The sequence below is a fragment of the Chelonoidis abingdonii genome, chromosome 3 (assembly GCF_003597395.2).
Source record: "Chelonoidis abingdonii isolate Lonesome George chromosome 3, CheloAbing_2.0, whole genome shotgun sequence".
NCBI classification, from domain to species: domain Eukaryota; kingdom Metazoa; phylum Chordata; order Testudines; family Testudinidae; genus Chelonoidis; species Chelonoidis abingdonii.
The window spans coordinates 174,911,862-174,931,650 of NC_133771.1; the positions used below are offsets into that span (position 1 = coordinate 174,911,862).

The 19,789-nt window shown below is 39.8% G+C and overlaps 1 protein-coding gene across 7 annotated transcripts in view; it reads left to right on the forward strand.

The window, feature by feature from the left end:
* The window catches only part of LPGAT1 (lysophosphatidylglycerol acyltransferase 1), a 234,646-nt gene that overhangs the window by 134,399 nt on the left and 80,458 nt on the right, over positions 1-19,789 (forward strand). For all 7 annotated transcript variants that reach the window (XR_012655619.1, XM_075064343.1, XM_075064345.1 and 4 more), the window contains one exon: positions 16,593-16,699. Coding sequence is in view for 6 of the 7 variants with exons in the window: in XM_075064343.1 (XP_074920444.1) it covers positions 16,593-16,699 (107 nt within the window). In the remaining variant the exon portion in view is untranslated. The remainder of the gene's footprint in view (positions 1-16,592; positions 16,700-19,789) is intronic.

Sequence of the window (19,789 nt, forward strand, 5' to 3'; positions counted from 1 at the left end):
TGAATAGATAGTGAAGAGTATTTAGCAGACAGTTTTCAAAGATGGATTTTTCATATTTGGAAGTTTAAATTGTAGAAGAGATCTGCTTTGAATTATTGCATCTCATTTAGATGGATCTTATTTGGTCTTCCTTGGCTAATGTTGCTGAAGACATCTGACATCATGCCTATGAAAAGACTTGGCACCTTTTAAGAACCTATACTATTCAGAAAAGGAAGCATTAAGCTGAGTAGCCTGAAATCATTAATTTAACCTGGTCATGATAAAACAAAGCTGTTGATTTTATATTAGGAAACTTCCCCCTCAAGACATTCTTGCAGATAGGGCAGAACTTGTGCTGTAAATGCTTTTTGCTTGAAACCCACTGAACGTTTTTTAGGCTACTTTACTTTTAGCCTTTGGCAAAATAACTGTTTTTTGGCCTGTTTTGTTTGGTTTGGGTTTTTGCTGAATTTTGCCCCGATAAGGATGATAGATTAGAATAGAAAAAGATATGTACAAAATAGGCTTTCACTTGCTTTTTCCTTGTATTTTGCTCCTGGGGGAATTATGTGCCAAATAATTAAAATTTCTGCACACAGTATTTTAAAATTCTGCATATTTTATTTGTCAGAATAACTCAACATAATCATGCTAGTTTCCATTAATTTGGTAATTTATTTCAAAATATCTATCAATAAGTATGTCTTAAACAATACAGACAACAAAAAAGATTCAGGAAATGTTTTTTAACAAATAAATTCCTTATTAAGCATATTAATGCAGAACTTTGAGTAATTCATTTAAACTAAAACACAGATGTATTTTCCCGCACCCCTCAAAAGCAGTGCAAAGGCTTAGGGGAATCAGTGGTAATGAAGGAGCTGAGGGAGAGGGAAGCAATTGCTGGAAAGGAGCCTGGGAGTAAACGTGGAGGGTTGTTGGCTGTGGGTGGGAGAAGTATGAAACAGGTTTTTTGTGGGAGGAGGGAGTGTTATGGAGTTGGGGAGCCTCTCCCATGCAGACTCTGGCTGACCTCTTAGCCTCTACCATTCAGTCAGGCACATCTGCCCTGTGCATGTGTCCCTGCCCCCCTGCCCATGGCACCCCCACTCAGCCCCTGCCCCAGTCTATCTCCTTCCAATAGCCCTTCTGAACTCCAGTCTATGTGACTTCCCCGTCACCAGCAGCCTCAAAGGCAGGGTGCTGTGAGGAACACAGCCTCGTCTTCTCTCTATCCACAGCTGGGATTGGCTGCCCTCTGTTCTAGTGCCACAGCAGCCCTGGTGGGCGAAAGGCCTAATTGCAGCGCCTCTCAAGCAGAATGTATTTTCTGTCGAGAATAAAAACTGCGAGGGGGTGGGGTGGGGGATATGAATTCTGCACATGTGCAGAATGCAGAATTCCCCGAGGAGTAGTATTTATTTGATTAGTCTACAGAAGATTTTGGCTTTAAAAAAAAATAATCCAAAACGCCAACTCAAGGCACTTCCCCTTGTGAGACAGCAGTTTTAGACACTGTGCAGTGAAGTGCAGTGATTTAACAGATGAGATCATTATTAAAGGCCAGCTGCTACGTAGTTTGGTGTGATGGAGTTACCTTTGCAGATTATTTATATTGCTCAAAACCAAGGACAGTTCTAATCAGATTTTAATTCACTGTGCATCCAACAAGAATTTAACAAGTAACACAGTAAGGATTAATCTAGGAATCCTAATTAAGATAGCAAAAAGAATCCCAGATTTGTTAAAGTATCCAGTCTCCATTATGGCATTCATTCCTTAAGCTTTATCTTACTAACAAGATCTGCTATGCAAAACTCAATCAGCTTTATAAATTCTGCTCTTCTGAGACTGTTTGTGGAATGAATGGTAGGTGTTTTTTAAATTATTTTAAGAGGTTATTTGTGTAAATGAATGTAAACTAAGGCTTTGTCTACACTTACGGGGGCGGAGGGGTTGACATGCGGTGATTGATGCATCGGTAGTCGATTTAGCGGGTCTAGTGAAGACCAACTAAATGCAGATCGCTCTCCCGTCAACTCCAGTACTCTACCTGAACAAGAAACTTAAGAGGAGTCTATGGGAGAGCGTCTCCACTTGACATTGTATAGTGTGGACTCCGCGGAAGGTAGATCTAAGTACATCGACTTCAGCCATGTTATTCATGTAGCTGAAGTTGCGTAACTTACATCGATCTCCCCTGTAGTGTAGAGAAGGCCCAAGAGAGCCACTGTTAGCTAAGAAATATGATGCCACTAATTATAGTAAGCTGAAAACAAGTTGAAGGAGAGGTGAAGTAAAAGTGTGTACGACAATACATTTGTGTAAGGTGTAATTCTTATAGCATAGTTTTAGGTGTTTTTTGTATTCCTTTTTTTTGGCAATACTTTTGTATTACCACAGCGTTGTGGACTATGACCCCACTATAGTAGGAGCTGTACAAACACAGAACAAAAAGATAGTCCTTGCCCCAAAGAGCTTATAGTCAATTATTTTTATTATCTATTGGGATGCTTTTTAGACTGTGTGGTTTCAACTACCAAAAATATGGCAGAGAAGGAAAATGTCCCAGAATAACTCAAATCCCCCAGCCAGGAAGGATTTGCTTATCTCTTCACGGAGGGCACTATGAGACATAGGTTGTGTTGAATCCAGTCCCTCAGACCTTGTCTGACATGTTCAATGCCAACAATGAAGCTATCAACAAAAGATTACGTAACAATATACATTAATCCCACACATTGACCATAAGATTGGCTCCAGCAACACAGGGTGAAGGTTCAGTGCTTGAAGTGTTATCTTAAGGATTATATTTATTATTCAGAGTTCCCAGGCAAATTAATCCTTTAAAAACAGGACACAGGTCTGGTCTACACTGGGGGGGGGAATCGACCTAAGATACGCCACTTCATCTATGAGAATAGCATAGCTGAAGTTGATGTATCTTAGGTCGACTTACCTCACATCCTCACAGCACAGGGTCGACTGCAGCCACTCCCCCGTCAACTCCGCTTCCGCCTCTCCACTGTAGAGTGTAGGAATTGACAGCAGAGCGAATGGGGATTGATCACTACCTGCCGATCCGGCGGGTAGTGTAGACGCAGCCACCATTAATACATTGGGAATGTTGTGTTGATTTGATACCTTAGTTTGTATTTCGGCAAAAATCCTGAACTACACTTTTTTTAAATGGCTACCTGAAGTATTAGGATTATTGAATTTGCATAAACTTTTGCAGTTGGAATGGGTGACACTTTACCATTTATCCCAATATAAAGACAAAAATGCACCAAAACAATTCTTATTCCCTGGCAACACTTAATCTGAGAAATAATTTCAAAAACGTCAAACTCTGGAAGAAATATTATTATACCAAAAATTAGTGAAGGTCTATCCAGATTAAGAACTGGTTAAAAAGAGAAACTGTTTTGGAAGTGAAACAGAGAAGATGGAGATGAAACTAAAAGCTGCTGTTTCCGGTTAAGTTCAGTATCTCATGGCAGGATTATATCACAGTCGTGTGTGTATATCATATATACACACACATATATAATCCTTTGAATCTATGTATAGTAGAATCAATGGGCAGATAGTGGAAACCAGTTCTCCCTAAGAATTTCTCATGCTTCCATTACTATAATATGTATTTGTCATGTTAATTTATTAAAGATGTTGGGTATTCTCTATATCTAGGTTCAGTGGGTCATCTTGGAGGAAGAAAAACTTGTTACTGACACTTCCCAGAATTCAAACTTTGTTTAGAGACTTGTGAGGTTGTTCAAATCCAAGCTTCACACAACATACTTGTAGGGATGGCATAGCCTCTCTACATCAATAGCAGAGGCAGTTTGGTGGGTAAGGATTCTGTGTCATGGTGGGGAATGTCTACTTACCGTTTCTTATAGGATGTGACTAGATGACCCCTCCCCCCCCCCAGCTTTCATGTATCCAACGATGATAACGAAATTTTCATATGCAAATTTTTTAGTGCGCTTGTGAAAACATAATTGTTTTCAGGGTTGACAACTTGAAACTTTTATCAAAACTACTGGTACTTGGAAAACATGTTTTTCATTTATCCTTTCTGTACTTCTTTTGTAACAGATGATAGTTTTAAATATTATTACTTCTACTAATAATACATAGCTTTTTTTGGAGTGCTTTTCATCAGTAGAGCTCAAAGTGCTTCACAAAGAGAATTTTGATGATAATTTTACTTGCAACTCATTTAATACATTTGGCCTATTCTTGCAGTCTTAAAACTTGAATCAACAACCACTAAATTCAATGGAAGTGACTTCACTGTTACTCAGATTTTTGTCTGCGTTAACACAGAACAGGGCTTCACTGGGAACACAGTCTGCATAAGGACTAAACCCACTGATGGCCAGTAAATCTGTGACAATAAGAGACTTGGTCTGTTTCCACTTGATTTTTGTCTTGAGAATGAGGAACCCCTCGGTAAAGCTCAAATTCTGACACTGATGCGATTCTGGATAGTTTTAATTCCTATTATCATGGTTGTCTTCTCTCCCCCACCCCCCAAATCCTAATCTTTAGACTAAAAGTGCCCAGTTCTTTCAACCTTTCCTCATAGGTCATATCTTCTAACCCTCTTATGTTTGTTGCTCTCACCTGAACTGTCTCCAGTTTCTCCACAACTTTCTTAGTGTGGTGCCAGAAACTGGACTCAGTTTCGCTCTACTGAGCACTGGTGAGGTCTCAACCGGAATACTCTCAACCGGAATACTATCTCCCATGTCTTACATAAGGTATTTGTTCTAATCCATCCCAGAATGACATTTCCCTTTTTTTGGAACAGCATCACACTGAGTCATGATCAATTTTTGAACCACTATAATCCCCAGAACCTAGTCTGCAGTACTACTGCCTAGTTAAATGTCCCCCATTTTGTATTTGTATTTAATTTTTCCTTCCTAACTGTAGTACTTTGCACTTATCTTTATTGAATTTATATTGATTTATCATTTTATATCTTCTCACATCCCTTTGTTACTTTTCCCTGTTAAAATGCTTCGCTTCTTTCCCCTTAGCATGTAATTTATATCAATTGATGCTAATTTATATGCATATAACTTGCACATGTAACATTTCTGAATTTGTCCCACTATCTTCTGGTCTTATCATTTTTGTTGTTTTTCCCTGAACTTCCTTCCATGCAATACATCACCATCCTTTTGGTAAAGTGCTGCCTAGAAATTATTGCTGTATTCCAGGTGCAGTCACACCAGACCCAATTAACCAACTGTGAGTTCCCTGCTACACAGCAAATGTTGTAAGTGGTGGAGGCCTGGCCAGTAGATCTCTGAACTAAGTAGATACCCAGACCAAAACTTGTGTAGGGATTGGGTAGCAAGATGCATCCCCTGTTGCAGCCTCCACAGAATGGCTGAGCATTGGCATTTGCTCTACATCTTGAGTCTGAAATGGAGGTTCGGGGGAGGAGAGGAAGAAAACTTTATTTGTGAGTGTGGAAGAGCATTTGGCCCTTAGTATGTGCATATTCTTGCTTAAACTGTGTTTTTTGGGGGTGGGGGAAGTCTATCCAAATCTGTGAAAAGTATAGTGCTTTCTACTGGACATAGCTGACTTTCTTGAATCCACAGTTGTTGACAGAGCATGCTGACGTTAAGAGTATAACATTCTAAAATAGGACTGTTCATAAAAATCTCTAGCATTCTCCCTCTTCCCCCTGGTTTTCCCATTTGGGGTAAGAACACTATTCAGCATTGGGCAATTAGCTGAATTTCATTCATGTGCTATATGTGTAATGGATAAGTGTTTAACATTTTATTCTTCAGACAGCCAAAGTGAAGATAATTATTTGATCTGGCATAAGCGACCATCTGTGTGGTAAAACTAGTGATTAATTATATAATTAATCAAAGACAAATTCATTGGACTCTTATTTCATGTTGCGGCCAAACTCCCAGGAAGGCAAAGTTGCATGACCACGTTCTTGCTGCAGTTAGTGAAATGGACTTTGATATTTTTTTATGAAAGTGAAGAAAGTTGAAGCCTCGTTAACTGTGAGTGTCTAGTCTCTCTCGGCTGATCACTGATAAATAATGATGTAAAAATAGGGGTAGTGTTTGATAGCAGAGCAGTTTTTCCCCCTGATAAAAAAAATAAATCAAGAAATAATTAAATTCCGTTCTGCTTAAGCTTTTTAGTTTTGTTTGTTTCCGTCTATCTAAACCTATTAATCAGGAAATTGCAGTCCTGGGAATAGTGATGCCAATAAGGTAAAACAAGATAAGGTTAGTTAAAAAACCAAAAAAACAGAAGGAAAAAAAAACAACCCTAGAAGGATGCAATTGCTACGTAAGACTCAAAAAGTGTGAGATGTTAAATCTCCCTTTGTTATTTCCAGTCAGGACAGCTCACTACATTTGACTTCTTGAGGAATTCAACAGAAGATCAGTTGTAGTTGGCAGTCTCAATGCTGGTTATGGAAATACGAATAAGAGCCAACCTGATTGATGGGGATAAAGGCAGGTTTTGCAAATAGACAGAGGAGTAGCACAAGAAAGTAAATCCAGTTTAACATCAGTGCTGCACTAACTAGAGATGCCACAAAAAAACGAACAGTGTTTAGATAAGATCTGCTGGAATGCAGGGCAGAGACCATCTTTTGGTTCCTGTAACAATAGATTCTAAAGTCTTCTACAGTTCAGGGTTTACAGTTGTTCAAGGACCACCTTACTGAAACAGAATGAGCCAATAGAATCCTAAAAAGTGAACAGTGTTAGAAGTACAAATTCTAGGGGAGCCACCTTGTGGATGATAAAGATATTTGTGGCAGCATGTGAATTTTTTTTTAAATAAATACTCAATTTGAGCTGCAGCTCACAGGACACATTGTGTGGTTTGTTCCACCTTTTTAAAAAACAAACAAACAAAAAGCTTAACTAATATTGTGTCTTTGTTAGATCACACCCATTAATCTGAAATAGTAAGAATAACTTTTTATCTAGAAGATATTTGAAAATGTCACAATACACTAGTTTGGATGGTTGCTACGATACCAAACTATGACATCGTACATTATTGGAGCTGGTGACGTTTCCCGGGGGTACCCAGTGTTGTGAGGCACCTTGCTAACTCCGAGGAAGCCTTGTCTGTGCCTGCTGAGGATCAGATCTCCAACTTCACTGGCCCGGGGCATAAGGTTTCCAGGTGCCCAGTTTTCAACCAGCAAGTCTGGTAGAAAAGGGTACCAGGTGGTGTCTGGGCAGATGTACTGACTGGACACCAAAAGTTGGGGTAGGGCATGGAGGGAGGCGCTGGGTAATCAGCCTTCACCAGCCCCTGCTCAGCCAGAGCTGTCTCCTTCCTGCATCTCATTTCACAAATCTTTCAACTGGTATCTGGCTCAGGGTATGTCTACACTACGGGATTATTCCGATTTTAAATAATCCGGTTTTGTAAAACAGATTGTATAAAGTCGAGTGCACGCAGCTACACTAAGCACATTAATTCGGTGGTGTGAGTCCATGGTCCGAGGCTAACATCGATTTCTGGAGTGTTGCACTGTGGGTAGCTATCCTGTAGCGATCCCATAGTTCCCACAGTCTCCCCTGTCCATTGGAATTCTGGGTTGAGACATGATGGTGCAAAAACAGTGTCGCGGGTGATTCTGGGTAAATGTCATCACTCATTCCTTCCTCTATGAAAGCAACAGCAGACAATCATTTTGGGCCCTTTTTCCCTGGATTGCCCTGGAGAGAGAGATGCCGGGGCATAAAAAGAACAAAAATGGAATGACTCCCGAGTCAATCCCTCCTTTATGGTATCTAAAAATAGTCCTGCCTATAATATGGTGCAAGTGTACTAGAGAACCAGAGAACCAGAAAGCACAGCCGCTTCGTGTCAGATCCTGCAAGAATGATGAGCTACATGCCATTCTAGGGTGCGCCTGACAACTCTACCCGTTGCTGTCCCGTGCTCCCCCAACCCTCGCTGGGCTACCGTGCAGTGGTCCCCATTTGTTGTGATGAAGTAATTACGAATGCGGAATAAGAAGACAGTGACTGTTAGGAGAATAAAATGAGGGGGAGGCAGCCTCCAGCTCTGTGATAGTCCAGGCAGGACATTAAGCGGTGGCGGGGGAGAGGTAGCCAAGCATCCTGCTGCTATGATGGTTCCAAGCAGGGACAGAGTCTTTTCTTTACAACATGAAAGGGAGGGGGCTGATGGACTCAGCACTCAGTTACTATGATGAGGATGGTTACAGCCATTCTGTGCCATGCTACTGGGAATGAGCAGAAGTCATTCCTATTTACCCAGGCGCCCTCGGCAATCCTCACCAAGGCCAGCAGGAGCACTCGACCAGGCTGTGAGACGATGGATAGCAGTCATATTGTAAACGTCCTTGCGCACGGGGGGGAGGGGAGAGGGATACTGCTGTTCATTGCGGAGCATCGCGTCTACCAGCACGCATGCCAGTAGACATAGGGTGACGTTGAAAAAAAGTCAAGAAACAATTTTTTTTTTCCCTTTTCTTCTTTCACGGGGAGGGGGGGGGCCCGGTAAATTAACGAAGCCTAATACCCTGATGGGCAACCCCGCGGACATGGTGTTTTGACCCCTACGGTGTTTGGAGCTCAGCCAAGACGCAAATACTGTTTCAGAGACTGCTGGGGACTGATGGATACGCTGGAGTCCTCAGTACGCCTCCCTCCTCCATGAGAGTCCATTTGTTCTTTGGCTTTCCGTTATGCTGTGGTCACGCACACTGTGCTGTGGACTCTGGTATCATAGCCGGAGATTATTATCAAATGCTTCTGCGCATTTCGTATTCTGTACGGAGCTCTGAGAGACAGTTTGTCTCCCATACAGTGATCAATCCAGTATTCGCGGTCATGCTGGAGCTCTTTTTGGTTTAGGGAGATAGGTTGCACCATGCTGATCAGAGCTCCACGCTGGGCAACCAGGAAATGAACTTCAAAAGTTTGCGGGGCTTTTTCCTTTTGTCTAACCTGGCCTAGCTCTGAGTTCAGATCGCTGTCCTAGAGCGGTCACAATGGTGCACTGTGGGATACCCGCCCGGAGGCCAATACCGTCAATTTGTGGTCATACTAACCCTAATCCAATATGGTAATACCGATTTCAGCGCTACTCCTCTTGTCAGGGAGGAGTACAGAAACCAGTTTAAAGGCCCTTTATATCAATATAAGGGCCTCGTAGTGTGGATGGGTGCAGCGGTTAAATCAGTTTAAACGCTGCTAAAATCGGTTTAAATGCGTAGTGTAGACCAGGCCTCAGTATGCAGACATGGTCCTTATGGCCAGACAGAGAGAAAAGCATCCTGTTACCTCCTGTCTGAAAGGAGTATGTCTGAGATATGTTACCTCCTGGTGACCTGCCTTAATTCCTAGAATTTGAGAACATAATTTTTAGTATAGTTATTAGGGCTGTCAATTAATTGCAGTTAACTCAAACGATAAACTCAGAACAAATTAACTCAAAGAATTAATTGCAGTTTTAATTGCACAGTTAAACAATATTAGAATACCAATTTAAATTTATTATAAATATTTTGTATCAGAGGAGTAGCCGTGTTAGTCTGGATCTGTAAAAGCAGCAGAGAATCCTGTGGCACCTTATAGACTAACAGACATTTTGGAGCATGAGCTTTCGTGGGTGAATACCCACTTCGTCAGACGCATGTAGTGGAAATTTCCAGGGGCAGGTATGTATCTGCTAGCAAGCAAGTTAGAGATAACGAGGTTAGTTCGATCAGGGAGGATGAGGCCCTGTTCTAGCAGTTGAGGTGTGAAAACCAAGGGAGGAGAACTGGTTCTGTAATTGGCAAGCCATTCACAGTCTTTGTTTAGTCCTGAGCTGATGGTGTCAAATTTGCAGATGAACTGAAGCTCAGCAGTTTCTCTTCCAAGTCTGGTCCTGAAGTTTTTTTGCTGCAGGATGGCCACCTTAAGGTCTGCTATGGTGTGGCCAGGGAAGTTGAAGTGCTCTCCTACAGGTTTTTGTATATTGCTGAGCTTCAGTTCATCTGCAAATTTGACACCATCAGCTCAGGACTAAACAAAGGGAGATTGAAAGTTTTGACCTTTTAGGTATAGAAAAATTGGTTTAAGGTTATTTTAGAGATGTTTATGGCTCCTTCTGAGTCCTCTACAATTGGACTCATGGTAATAAGTAGAGCTCCATGTTTTTTGCAAATATGAAACACAAAATAAAACTAAAATCAATAAAATTCACCCTACAGCAGTGGCTCCTGTCCTGCTGGTCTGGGCCTGACTCCTTGCAGGTGTTGCAGCCTGGCATATGTGGTCGCAGAACTGCTGAGGTTTGGCCCGGGCACTCCTCTGTCATGGTGATGAGATGAGTGGGGAAATTTAAATGAATAGCATTGCAACCTGGCACATGGCCACTCACTCAAATCTGGCCCAGCCACCTCTTCATCACCACAATGGAGGGGTGACTAAGCCAGACCTGAGTGGTGCTGCCACCCTGTGCACCAGATTAATGCAGAGCAGGGATCCAGACCCATCCTGCAGGATAGGATCTGCCAGTGTGGGGCGGTCTTGCTCTGCAACCCCCCACACGCCTTGGGGGATAAAGTAGTTATTCCGCGTAGATAAAATAGTTAAAACAAAAGAATTCAAAATTCCCAAAAAATTGCACATGAAAATTATTTACAAAAATAATTTTTTCACAGGGCTCTAGTAATAAAGAGGAATAGGCAGAGGAATAAAAAAACTCAAATGTTTTGAAAACTGACTAAAACACCTGGGCAATGTGTGGCATATACTGAATATATGATGCTGTGGTTTAAAGATTTTTATCAGCATTCATTGGAATGATCTGCATAATTTATGAATGGTGAGGCCACAACCCCAAACTCATGCTGATAAAACTTTCATTACACACGTCACAGGCATTCATGTATATATTATCTGTACTGATTCCTATCACTGTAACAGCTGGTTTTTTTGAGCTGGGAGCGCATCACTTTGAAACTTTCCTGGAGGTATAGTTTAGAAAGCTTTCTCTGAAGAAAAAGGTGGGTCTTAAGCCCTGTCTGCTGTTGTCCTGAAAGTTTGTTAGGCAGAATCATAGTTAAAACTATACTGCTTTATATAACCGTGCTAATGGACTAGGAAGGTGTCTACACTTGAGAAATAACTGAATTTGGCATTGGATTAGACACTAGCTGCCACAACCCTTCTTCTCTCTAAACTGGTATTAAATAATCCTGCTAGTGTGAATGTGGTGAACAGATTTCAAAATTCATTGTGACAGTGTGCTAATCAATTAATTTTGCTGTCTGTTGTGCTTTGCTGTGATGAGTATTGAACTCTGACTCCCATACCGCCAATGGAACAACCATTTAATATCCACTTTGGGGGAGAGCCAGGTGATGATGCTGTCATATTTGTCAACAGGTTTAATAGGGCCATAGCCAAGAAAGAGGCATGTAAAATGATTTAAGATAGACGGCATCTCTGTCTATGCTGATCAGGGAAACCATGCCAGTGAGAACAATAAGTAAGCATAAAACTTCTTAGAGCTTGTCTACACACTTTACAGCACTGCAACTTTCTTGCTCAGGGGTGTGAAAAAACACACCCCATAGCACTGCAAGTTTCAGTGCTGTAAAGTGGCATTGTAGACAGTGCACCAGCGCTGGTAGCTACTCCCCTCATAGAGGTGGATTTTTTTATAGTGCTAGGAGAGCTATAGCGCTGAGAGTGACTGCACAGCCACGACATTGCTAGTGAAGACATACCCTTGCTAATGGCCTTCTCTTTTTAATGTAGGTTAGACCTAACGTCTGTATTCAGACTTTTCAGCTAGCCTAATTAACAATATCTTAAGCAAATTCACTACCACAAAATGCTCCTGTAATCCTAGGTTCTTAGTACCTACATATTTTCCAGATCTGTTTTAATCTGCAAAATATATTCTTATGCAAATATAGCAGAGATGCTACCAGCTTGAAAAGAGCTCTGTGTAAGCTTGAGAGCTTGTTTCTTTCACCAACAGAAGTTGGTCCAATAAAAATATAACCTCACCCACCTTCTCCCGCCAGCTTTACTGGAAACTGCTTGAATAACTAGTTTCATGCTTATTGATCCATTTTAGCTTTCTTAATATCTCTGCAAATAGAGGAGTCAGTTGTATTTTCTTTTTCCAGGTAGCTTTTATTATACTTTTAATAGTGATACCCATATCTCTTTCAGAGAGAAAACACCTTCCTTAGAAATATTGTCTGCAGTGAGTGCTCTTCAAATGTAGAGGCACAGGTAGACCACGGCAGACAAACTCCAAATAAATTTAACCATGTTGTAAGCGGAGGTCAAGCTCTGGCCCTACTGAAATCAATGGGTATTTTGGTGTTGACTTCAATAGGACAAGGATTTCATCCCAGGTCTCTCTAAAGGACTTCTCTACACTAAAAGTAGAATTCTGTAATGGGATGCAGTTACATCAGGACTGTGTTTGGACTGTCCAAGTCCTTAACATTATTCAAGGACCCTGATAATGTTCCGTTTAACTGTAAATTGGAATTGTTATAATCAGAACAGCAGACAACCATACTGCATCCTACTTTCCTATATTTTTATTTGTTGCGTAGACTGGCTTAAATTACTCTCTCCTGTAGCACCACAGAAGGACAATCTAGTAAGAGAGTTAAGACTTGTCAACGTTGACAAGTTACATGGAGGTGAAAAAACCACCTCTCCAACCAACATAATTATGCTGACAAAATTCCCAGTGTAGATGCAGCTGTGTCAACAGAAGAGAGCTTCCATCAACATAGGTAATTTAGTTCAGGGAGATGGCATTCTGACACAGACAGACAGAAAAATTCCTTCTATCAGTGTGAGCTGCATCTATGCTAAGGAGCTGTGCCAGTATAGTCTCTGTAGTGTAGGCATAACCTTAGAATGCTTCCTGTGGCTCCTGCATATAAAAGCTTTATTACACCCAAAATCTAGGACTTTAGCACTTGAAGCTAAAGGGAGTCTTATACTGGTCTACTACCCTGGTGATCTTGTTATATTGCAGCAGAATTGCTCATGCTGCCACAGCTGCTGTTGACTGATAATGGAAGCCATGTTGGGTTAAAAATCTTATTTTAAAAACTCTTGTGTTACAGAAAAACATGTTTTTTTATCATGGAAACAATTTAATATATAACTTCCACTGTTAATGCTTTTTACTTTTTCTGTCTGTGATCTTATTGATCAATTTCTTGTCTCGCTTTCTGATTCTCATATACTATCATAATACCATTTTAAATCTAAGAGAAATCTTTAATCTTACAATTGTATAGCATAGTTCATCTGAGGATCTCTGGGTACATTGCAAACATTAACCTTGCAATTACCTGTTAGCCAGGGTAAATATCCCAATTTTACAGGAGGGGAAAGAGATACACAAAGGGGTTAAAGGCCCTATTTTCAGAGGTGCTGAGCACCAACTCCTCTGACTGAAGTCAAGAAATAGCAGACCCTAATGTGACTTGCCCAAGGTCAAATATAGTCTGTGGAAGAACTGAGACTAGAACTTAGATCTCTTGACTCCCAGCTTTGTGCTTTAATTAGAAGACTGCGTTTCTGTACCATGTAAGCATACAGTACTACTGAAATGCAGCCACCTTTGGGTGTTTCTGATTTTTTTTAACACTTTATCTGAGTCTGCTCTTAATAGAACAGCATCCACAGTTTTATCAGAACGTACAGTATTTCTTTTGAGCCTTCTTACACCCAGTGGTTAACAAACTAGATGATATCAGATTTGCATTAATAGCAGTTGTGAAGAGAAAACCCGTACAGAATTATGAAGCAAGTTAAATAAATGCTGGCTGATTCTTGACACTCTGTGCTTTTTCTGAATATATCGACTTTTGTTTATGCTATAATTACTTGGTAAAATTCATTTAATTAAATACTGAAGAGAATTAAATGTTGTAGCTGGTATATTCTAAAACAAGTTGCTGGAAATGTGCTATACTTTATTTCCTATCAGGTTGGATAGCGTAGATTTCAGTTCACTGGAGTTTTGGGACTGTGGGAAAGAAGGAAACCAAAGAGAGACTTATCAACCTGATGCCTCTGAGACAGCAGAGAGGAGTGTCTGTTTGGCAGTGTTTTGTTAGAGAGACTCACTAGTGTTGTGATATTATGAGTAGACGTTGCAAGAGAGACTGGTATGGCTTTTGGGAAAGGGGACAGGAGGGATCTGCTGCTGCTAATAGCTTCAGTTTAGAATGTCTCAGATATGGAAATACTGCGTCCAAAAAAAGTGGTGTTTGGAATAATGAGAGGAAGAAAATGCAACAGCAGTGTAGTCAGGGTCTGGGAAACATCATGTTGGTTTTGTGACAGCGAGGAGCTATTAAGCAGGGAGAATTGAGGGGAGAGAGAGAGGCATGAGTGACATAGCAAAGGAACAAGAGAAAATGCAAGAATGAAAAAAGGTCATTTTTAAAGAGTCGTTGCCTAGCATTTCATAATACTATTCGGACGCCTCCCAACCTTTCCTAGAGGGCTATGCTGTTTAAAACCATTACACAATCAGCCTTAGGTTGTTCTGTTACCTCAAATCCTTTTCAGCCTAATGAATTCCATGTTTAAATAGCAGGGAAACGTCCGCTAAAGAAAATAAAAGCATAGCACAGCGTGAGAAGGACAAATGAAAAGTGCAGCAGAAAACAGAATCTATTATAAAAATAATTTCACTTCAGACTGCCTTTTTCAGGCCACAGAGATACAGTTGTCTCTTGCATTTACTTGGGAGGCCAAGGCGCATGCAGCAGTCTTATATAAGAGAAGCCGAAAGGCACTTACATTAGAGTCCACTAATGAGAGTAGAGAGCATTTGTTCCCTGACCTTTCCTTTTTTTTTTTTTTTTTTTTTCCCCAGGCTTGCTGAGGCTCTCTGAGAAAGGGGAAGTGAGATAATGGGGATGGTAATTGGTATAGTGAAAAGGGTGGCATTTTTTTAATTCACAGGATGAGCAAATTAGTTAGATAAGAGACCAGGTTTATGGAGAAACCTATGCAGTTTCACTCCCCTTTAGGCCATAGTTTAACAATTAGTGATACTCTTCATACATAGTGGTGGTGGGGGGAATGTTTCTAAGAAGCGCTTCATAATAAGCCACCTCATTTTGACACTTTGACATAAGATTGGTTCTTTGGTCCCACTTCTGTAGTTAAAAAGTTACTGGAACATCTAGAATCCAATTTAAATGTACTGACACAAGCACCAAAATTGGGAGGCCAAGCTTGAAACCCTGCAACAAGGTTACAAAGACATTGTAATTGTCACTTCCATAGAAAATATAAAGAAAACTACCAATCCACTTATCTTGGCATCCTGAAAGTTCAGAAGGCAAGAAGTGTGCCTCCCCAGGAGTAAACAATGTAGGCTGTATGGAAATAGTTTTAAATTTTAATTGATGTTTCTGAATCTACTGCCGGCATTCTGGCTTAAAACAGCTAGCTTGTTTGTGGTGGTTTAGGAAGTTAGATTATATTGGCTTCAATACTGGTATAGTAGTCTCGAAAAAAATCCAACTGTTACTGCTTTATGTAGAATTGTTGCATGTAGTGTCCCATAATAATCATAAGAATCGCTGATTAACTTTGTAAACAGCTGTGCCATAAAGTTCTCTGATTTTGCCCCCAACATTGTAAAAGACAGTGATTTTTAAATGGCTAACCTACTATAATCTTAAAATTGTCCTTCATTTCTGGGGGCAACTATGGATATTCTAAAGCACACCCACATATGCAACTACCTAACCCTGCTCAGGTAGGCAGGATATGACTTGTACCATAAAACAACGCAAATAGTTTTAATGGTATCACTGGGTAATACCTTCTTGCCCTCCCCTCTATCTATCCCTCCTGTCATGCATCCTCATCTTTAGATCTCTTTATACAGTGAGCTCTTTTATTTATATATAAATATTAATCAGATTTAGCTCACATTGTTGCTCGTTAAAATCTTGTAGCAATATTTCAGTACACTTATACGCTGAAGATTTAGCATTTGTGTAACCTGCTTTATAACTTCCAGACAGATAGAGCAGCTTCATTGCTGGCCATAAAGAGCTATTTGTTCTGACACAGAGGAGCTATTAATGCAAACTACATCCTTCACAAATACTCAGACCCCAAAGAAATTCCTTCCCAGAGAGGATAGAAGAATCGTCTCAGGGTGGGTTGTTTGTTTTTTATCCACCAATTCTATTGTCCGTGGATCATTTTATAGGAAAAAAGGAATTAATACCACACTACACCTTCTCCCCCACCCCCATTTAACCCTTTTCACACTGCAGAGGTGTGTGGGCTCTGTGCAGCCTCAATTATGTTCTGCAGTTTCTAGGTACTGCTGATTTCTTTGTCCTTAGCATTCATTTGACTGGTGATCTGGAATATTCCACTATTTTGAAGGTTAAGTATTATTTGAGTTGTAAATGAGGGAACACAGACCAATTTAACAGTTTTATTCTGTTGTGTATTTTTGAGGGAAAAGTGGGTGGCTTTCTTACATGTAGAATGACTTTAGTAGATCCAGTCACATTGTTCTGTTCTTTCTTTTGGTAGGATTTTTCCAATTAAAGATGTACCTGCAGAGCCTGAAGCCCTCACTGATTGGCTATATCAACGCTTCATTGAAAAAGAGGATCTATTGTCACATTTTTACAGAACAGGTAGGATGTTGTCTCCCTTAAGAGAATACTTAATAATGGTTTGCATTTCTATAATGGCTTTCATGCAAGGATCTCAGAATAATTTTAAGAAAATGTAATTACTATTCATAACGCCCTTATGAAATAGACATTTGTTGTCCATGTTTTATGTGTGGGGAAAAATATATAAAATAATGAATCGTATACAGAAGATAGATCAGGAGCTTCTGTTCTTCCTGCCTCAGAGCACAGGTGAAATTGAAAGGTGACAAATGCAAAGCTGTTAAAAGGAAATCCCATTGTCAGTCACCACATACTTAGACTATGGAGCTCATTGCCACAGGATGTCACTAAGACCAAGAATTTAGCATGATTCAAAGAGGAACTCGATCTTTATATGTATACCAGAAGAGTTAATGTTTGTAAGTTTTGGAGTGATATAAAACTTCATGCTTCAGGGCTTAACATGTTTAATTAATAGACGTTAAGATGAGGCTTCCAGGGGCAAATTAAACCACATCCACTGTTGGTTCTTACACCTTCCTCTGATGCATCTGGTAATTGGCTACTGTTTGAGACAGGATTATGGACTAGATGGACAGTTAGTCTGATCCAGCATGGTATTTCCTATGTGCCTATTAAACTGAAGCACAAAGAGGTTGTGATTTACCCAAGGGTTCACAGCAAATCAGTGACATTAGAACTCAGGAGTCCCAGTTCAAGCACCAGACTCCACACACTCCCTCAGAACGTGAAGGAATATTGTAAATACAACACAGCATACAATAAAGTATCCTAAATGAAGACTGATCATAGAATTCTAAACAAATTATGGGACACTGGTGATATTACTGAAGGGACACTAGGAAGTATTGCACATTTTGTAACTTCATTTTTATATGAACTCTCCTTTGAAAATAAAGCTGGGGATACATTTCCTCAAGGTTTTTATCCTCTTCCATTTGACAAACATTGAAGTTTACCAGCTGTCCTCTTACAGCCCCATATTTTTGTACTGTATAGAGAAAAGATAAATTAATCATCAGAAAAAACAACAGTTTTGTTAGTTTTTATTTTGAGGGGCTCTGAGGTTTTTCCTTTACAGAACTAGATAAGTGAAAAACATTGAGTTTCATTTAGACACTTATATGTAGGAAAGGAAATTTATCAGACGGTGATGTTACCTAATTAGAATGATTGGGTTTGAAATACTGCAGATTATTTGCCTTTTTGTAGGAAAACAAAGCTTATTTGTTAAATTTCTTATGCAGTTGCCTAAAACAGTCATCCAGTCATCCCACTCAGTTAAGTTCAACATTCCAAAGTGTCTCTATGGTACAAAGAGATTGGATTATTCATTGTTAATACTAATGGATGATCATTTCATAAAACTTTAGAGTATGTTATAATTATTTGTAAATACAGTGGGTGCTTGAAATATTAGTAAAATCTCATAACATCCTACTATAATACGTCATGTGCACCTCACTTTGAGAAGAATAACTAGCTTTTTGCTTTATCAGACTCATCTCACTCATCAAAATACTCAAATACAATGGGTATTTATATCTAGAAATCTCTCTATTGGGTCAGATCCTGTGATGTGTTGCATGTGGGCAGGCCTTGCTCCATTACAAAGTCTCTGACTTCATTGGAACCCTGTGTGGATGAGGTACATTGCAAGACTGGGGCCTTAGGGTATGTCTGCACAGCATTTTGTAGGGAATGGGTGCGACTCTCCCAGCCCAGGTTGACAGACTCAGGATAGCGGGGCTCATGCTGGTGTTCTAAAACCAGCAGTATAGACAGTGCTTTGAAGTTGTGGCAGTGAAAAACCTAAATGATTTGATTAGCTAAGATTTAGCAAAATGAAAACCTCCTAATTCCTTTTTCAAAAACTATTAGTACTAAGTACATTCACGTATGTAAACATCTGTTTTTCTAAATAACATTTTATTCCGAAGAGCTAGATTATAGTTTATTAATTGATGCTTAGTGTATTATCAGTGGAAGTAGTCATAAATTAATACACCCTGGAGCAGAGCCTTAGCTCCTCGAAATTAGCTTAATTTAGTTATGACAGTTTACACAAGTGGAGGATTTGCTTTCATAATTTTACCCTGTGATGTCTTATTGCATAAGAGCTGCTCTCAGTTCAGTGACAGTACTGCCAGCAGATCCTCAGGCCAAATGTGAAGGGAATGTCAGAGCTTCAGTGAAGCACTTGCTTTTTTTTTTTTGTTTTGCTGCCACATTATATGTCACTGTGTGTGCTGCAACAGCTAAGGTTGTTTCATCACTTTCACTTTCTTTATAAACACTATTTTAGTGATTCGTGTCTCAACCTGTAAAGCTTTCCCCAGACTGAATTTTGGCATGCAATAACTTTACTCAGAAGCAAGTTACTGTGGAGTATTAAATTCACTAGCCCAGTGAATTATCAATGTTTATTTAAAAAAAATAAATTAGTTTGGAGTTTGTATGTAATTTTGTTTTTAACTGCAGTAATATAATTCAAACTGTTTTAAACTAAAAAAAGACAAGCAATCTGTAATATCTGTTCTCTATTAGAATGTGTTTATTTGGAGAGAGTGGGTGAAATTAATCTTAAAAATAATTGAAAGCACACACTTTTTGCAAAACTTCCCTTTTTGCTGACTAGATATCAAGCACTCTCAAATCAGAGTGGAGAAACTCTCTATCATATAACCCTGGAGCACTTTTGAAGAGACTTTGTTGAGAACTGGGGCAGGAGAGAGAATTGATTATTTGGGTAGGGATGAATAAGAATGAGTGAATGCAGTGGTAAGTGGGTAGATAGATATGCAAAGGGTGAATTGTGTGTATAACCAAATCTGAGTTGTTGGTAAATGAATGGGGTGGAGATGTTGTTGTCTTCTGAGAGAGAGAGAGATTCTCTCCAGACTGGTGGGAGGTAATTTGGTTTATATATGTCATACTGTGTGTGGAGAGAGAGAGAGAAGCCTTGTCTGCACTAAGCTTTTTCTTAAACATTTCTATGAGTGCAGTTCCACCAGAGATAACAAATGTGGAAGCAGTAGTAATGTATGTATGTATAAACTCACTGCAATGTCTAAATCTATGCTGTTT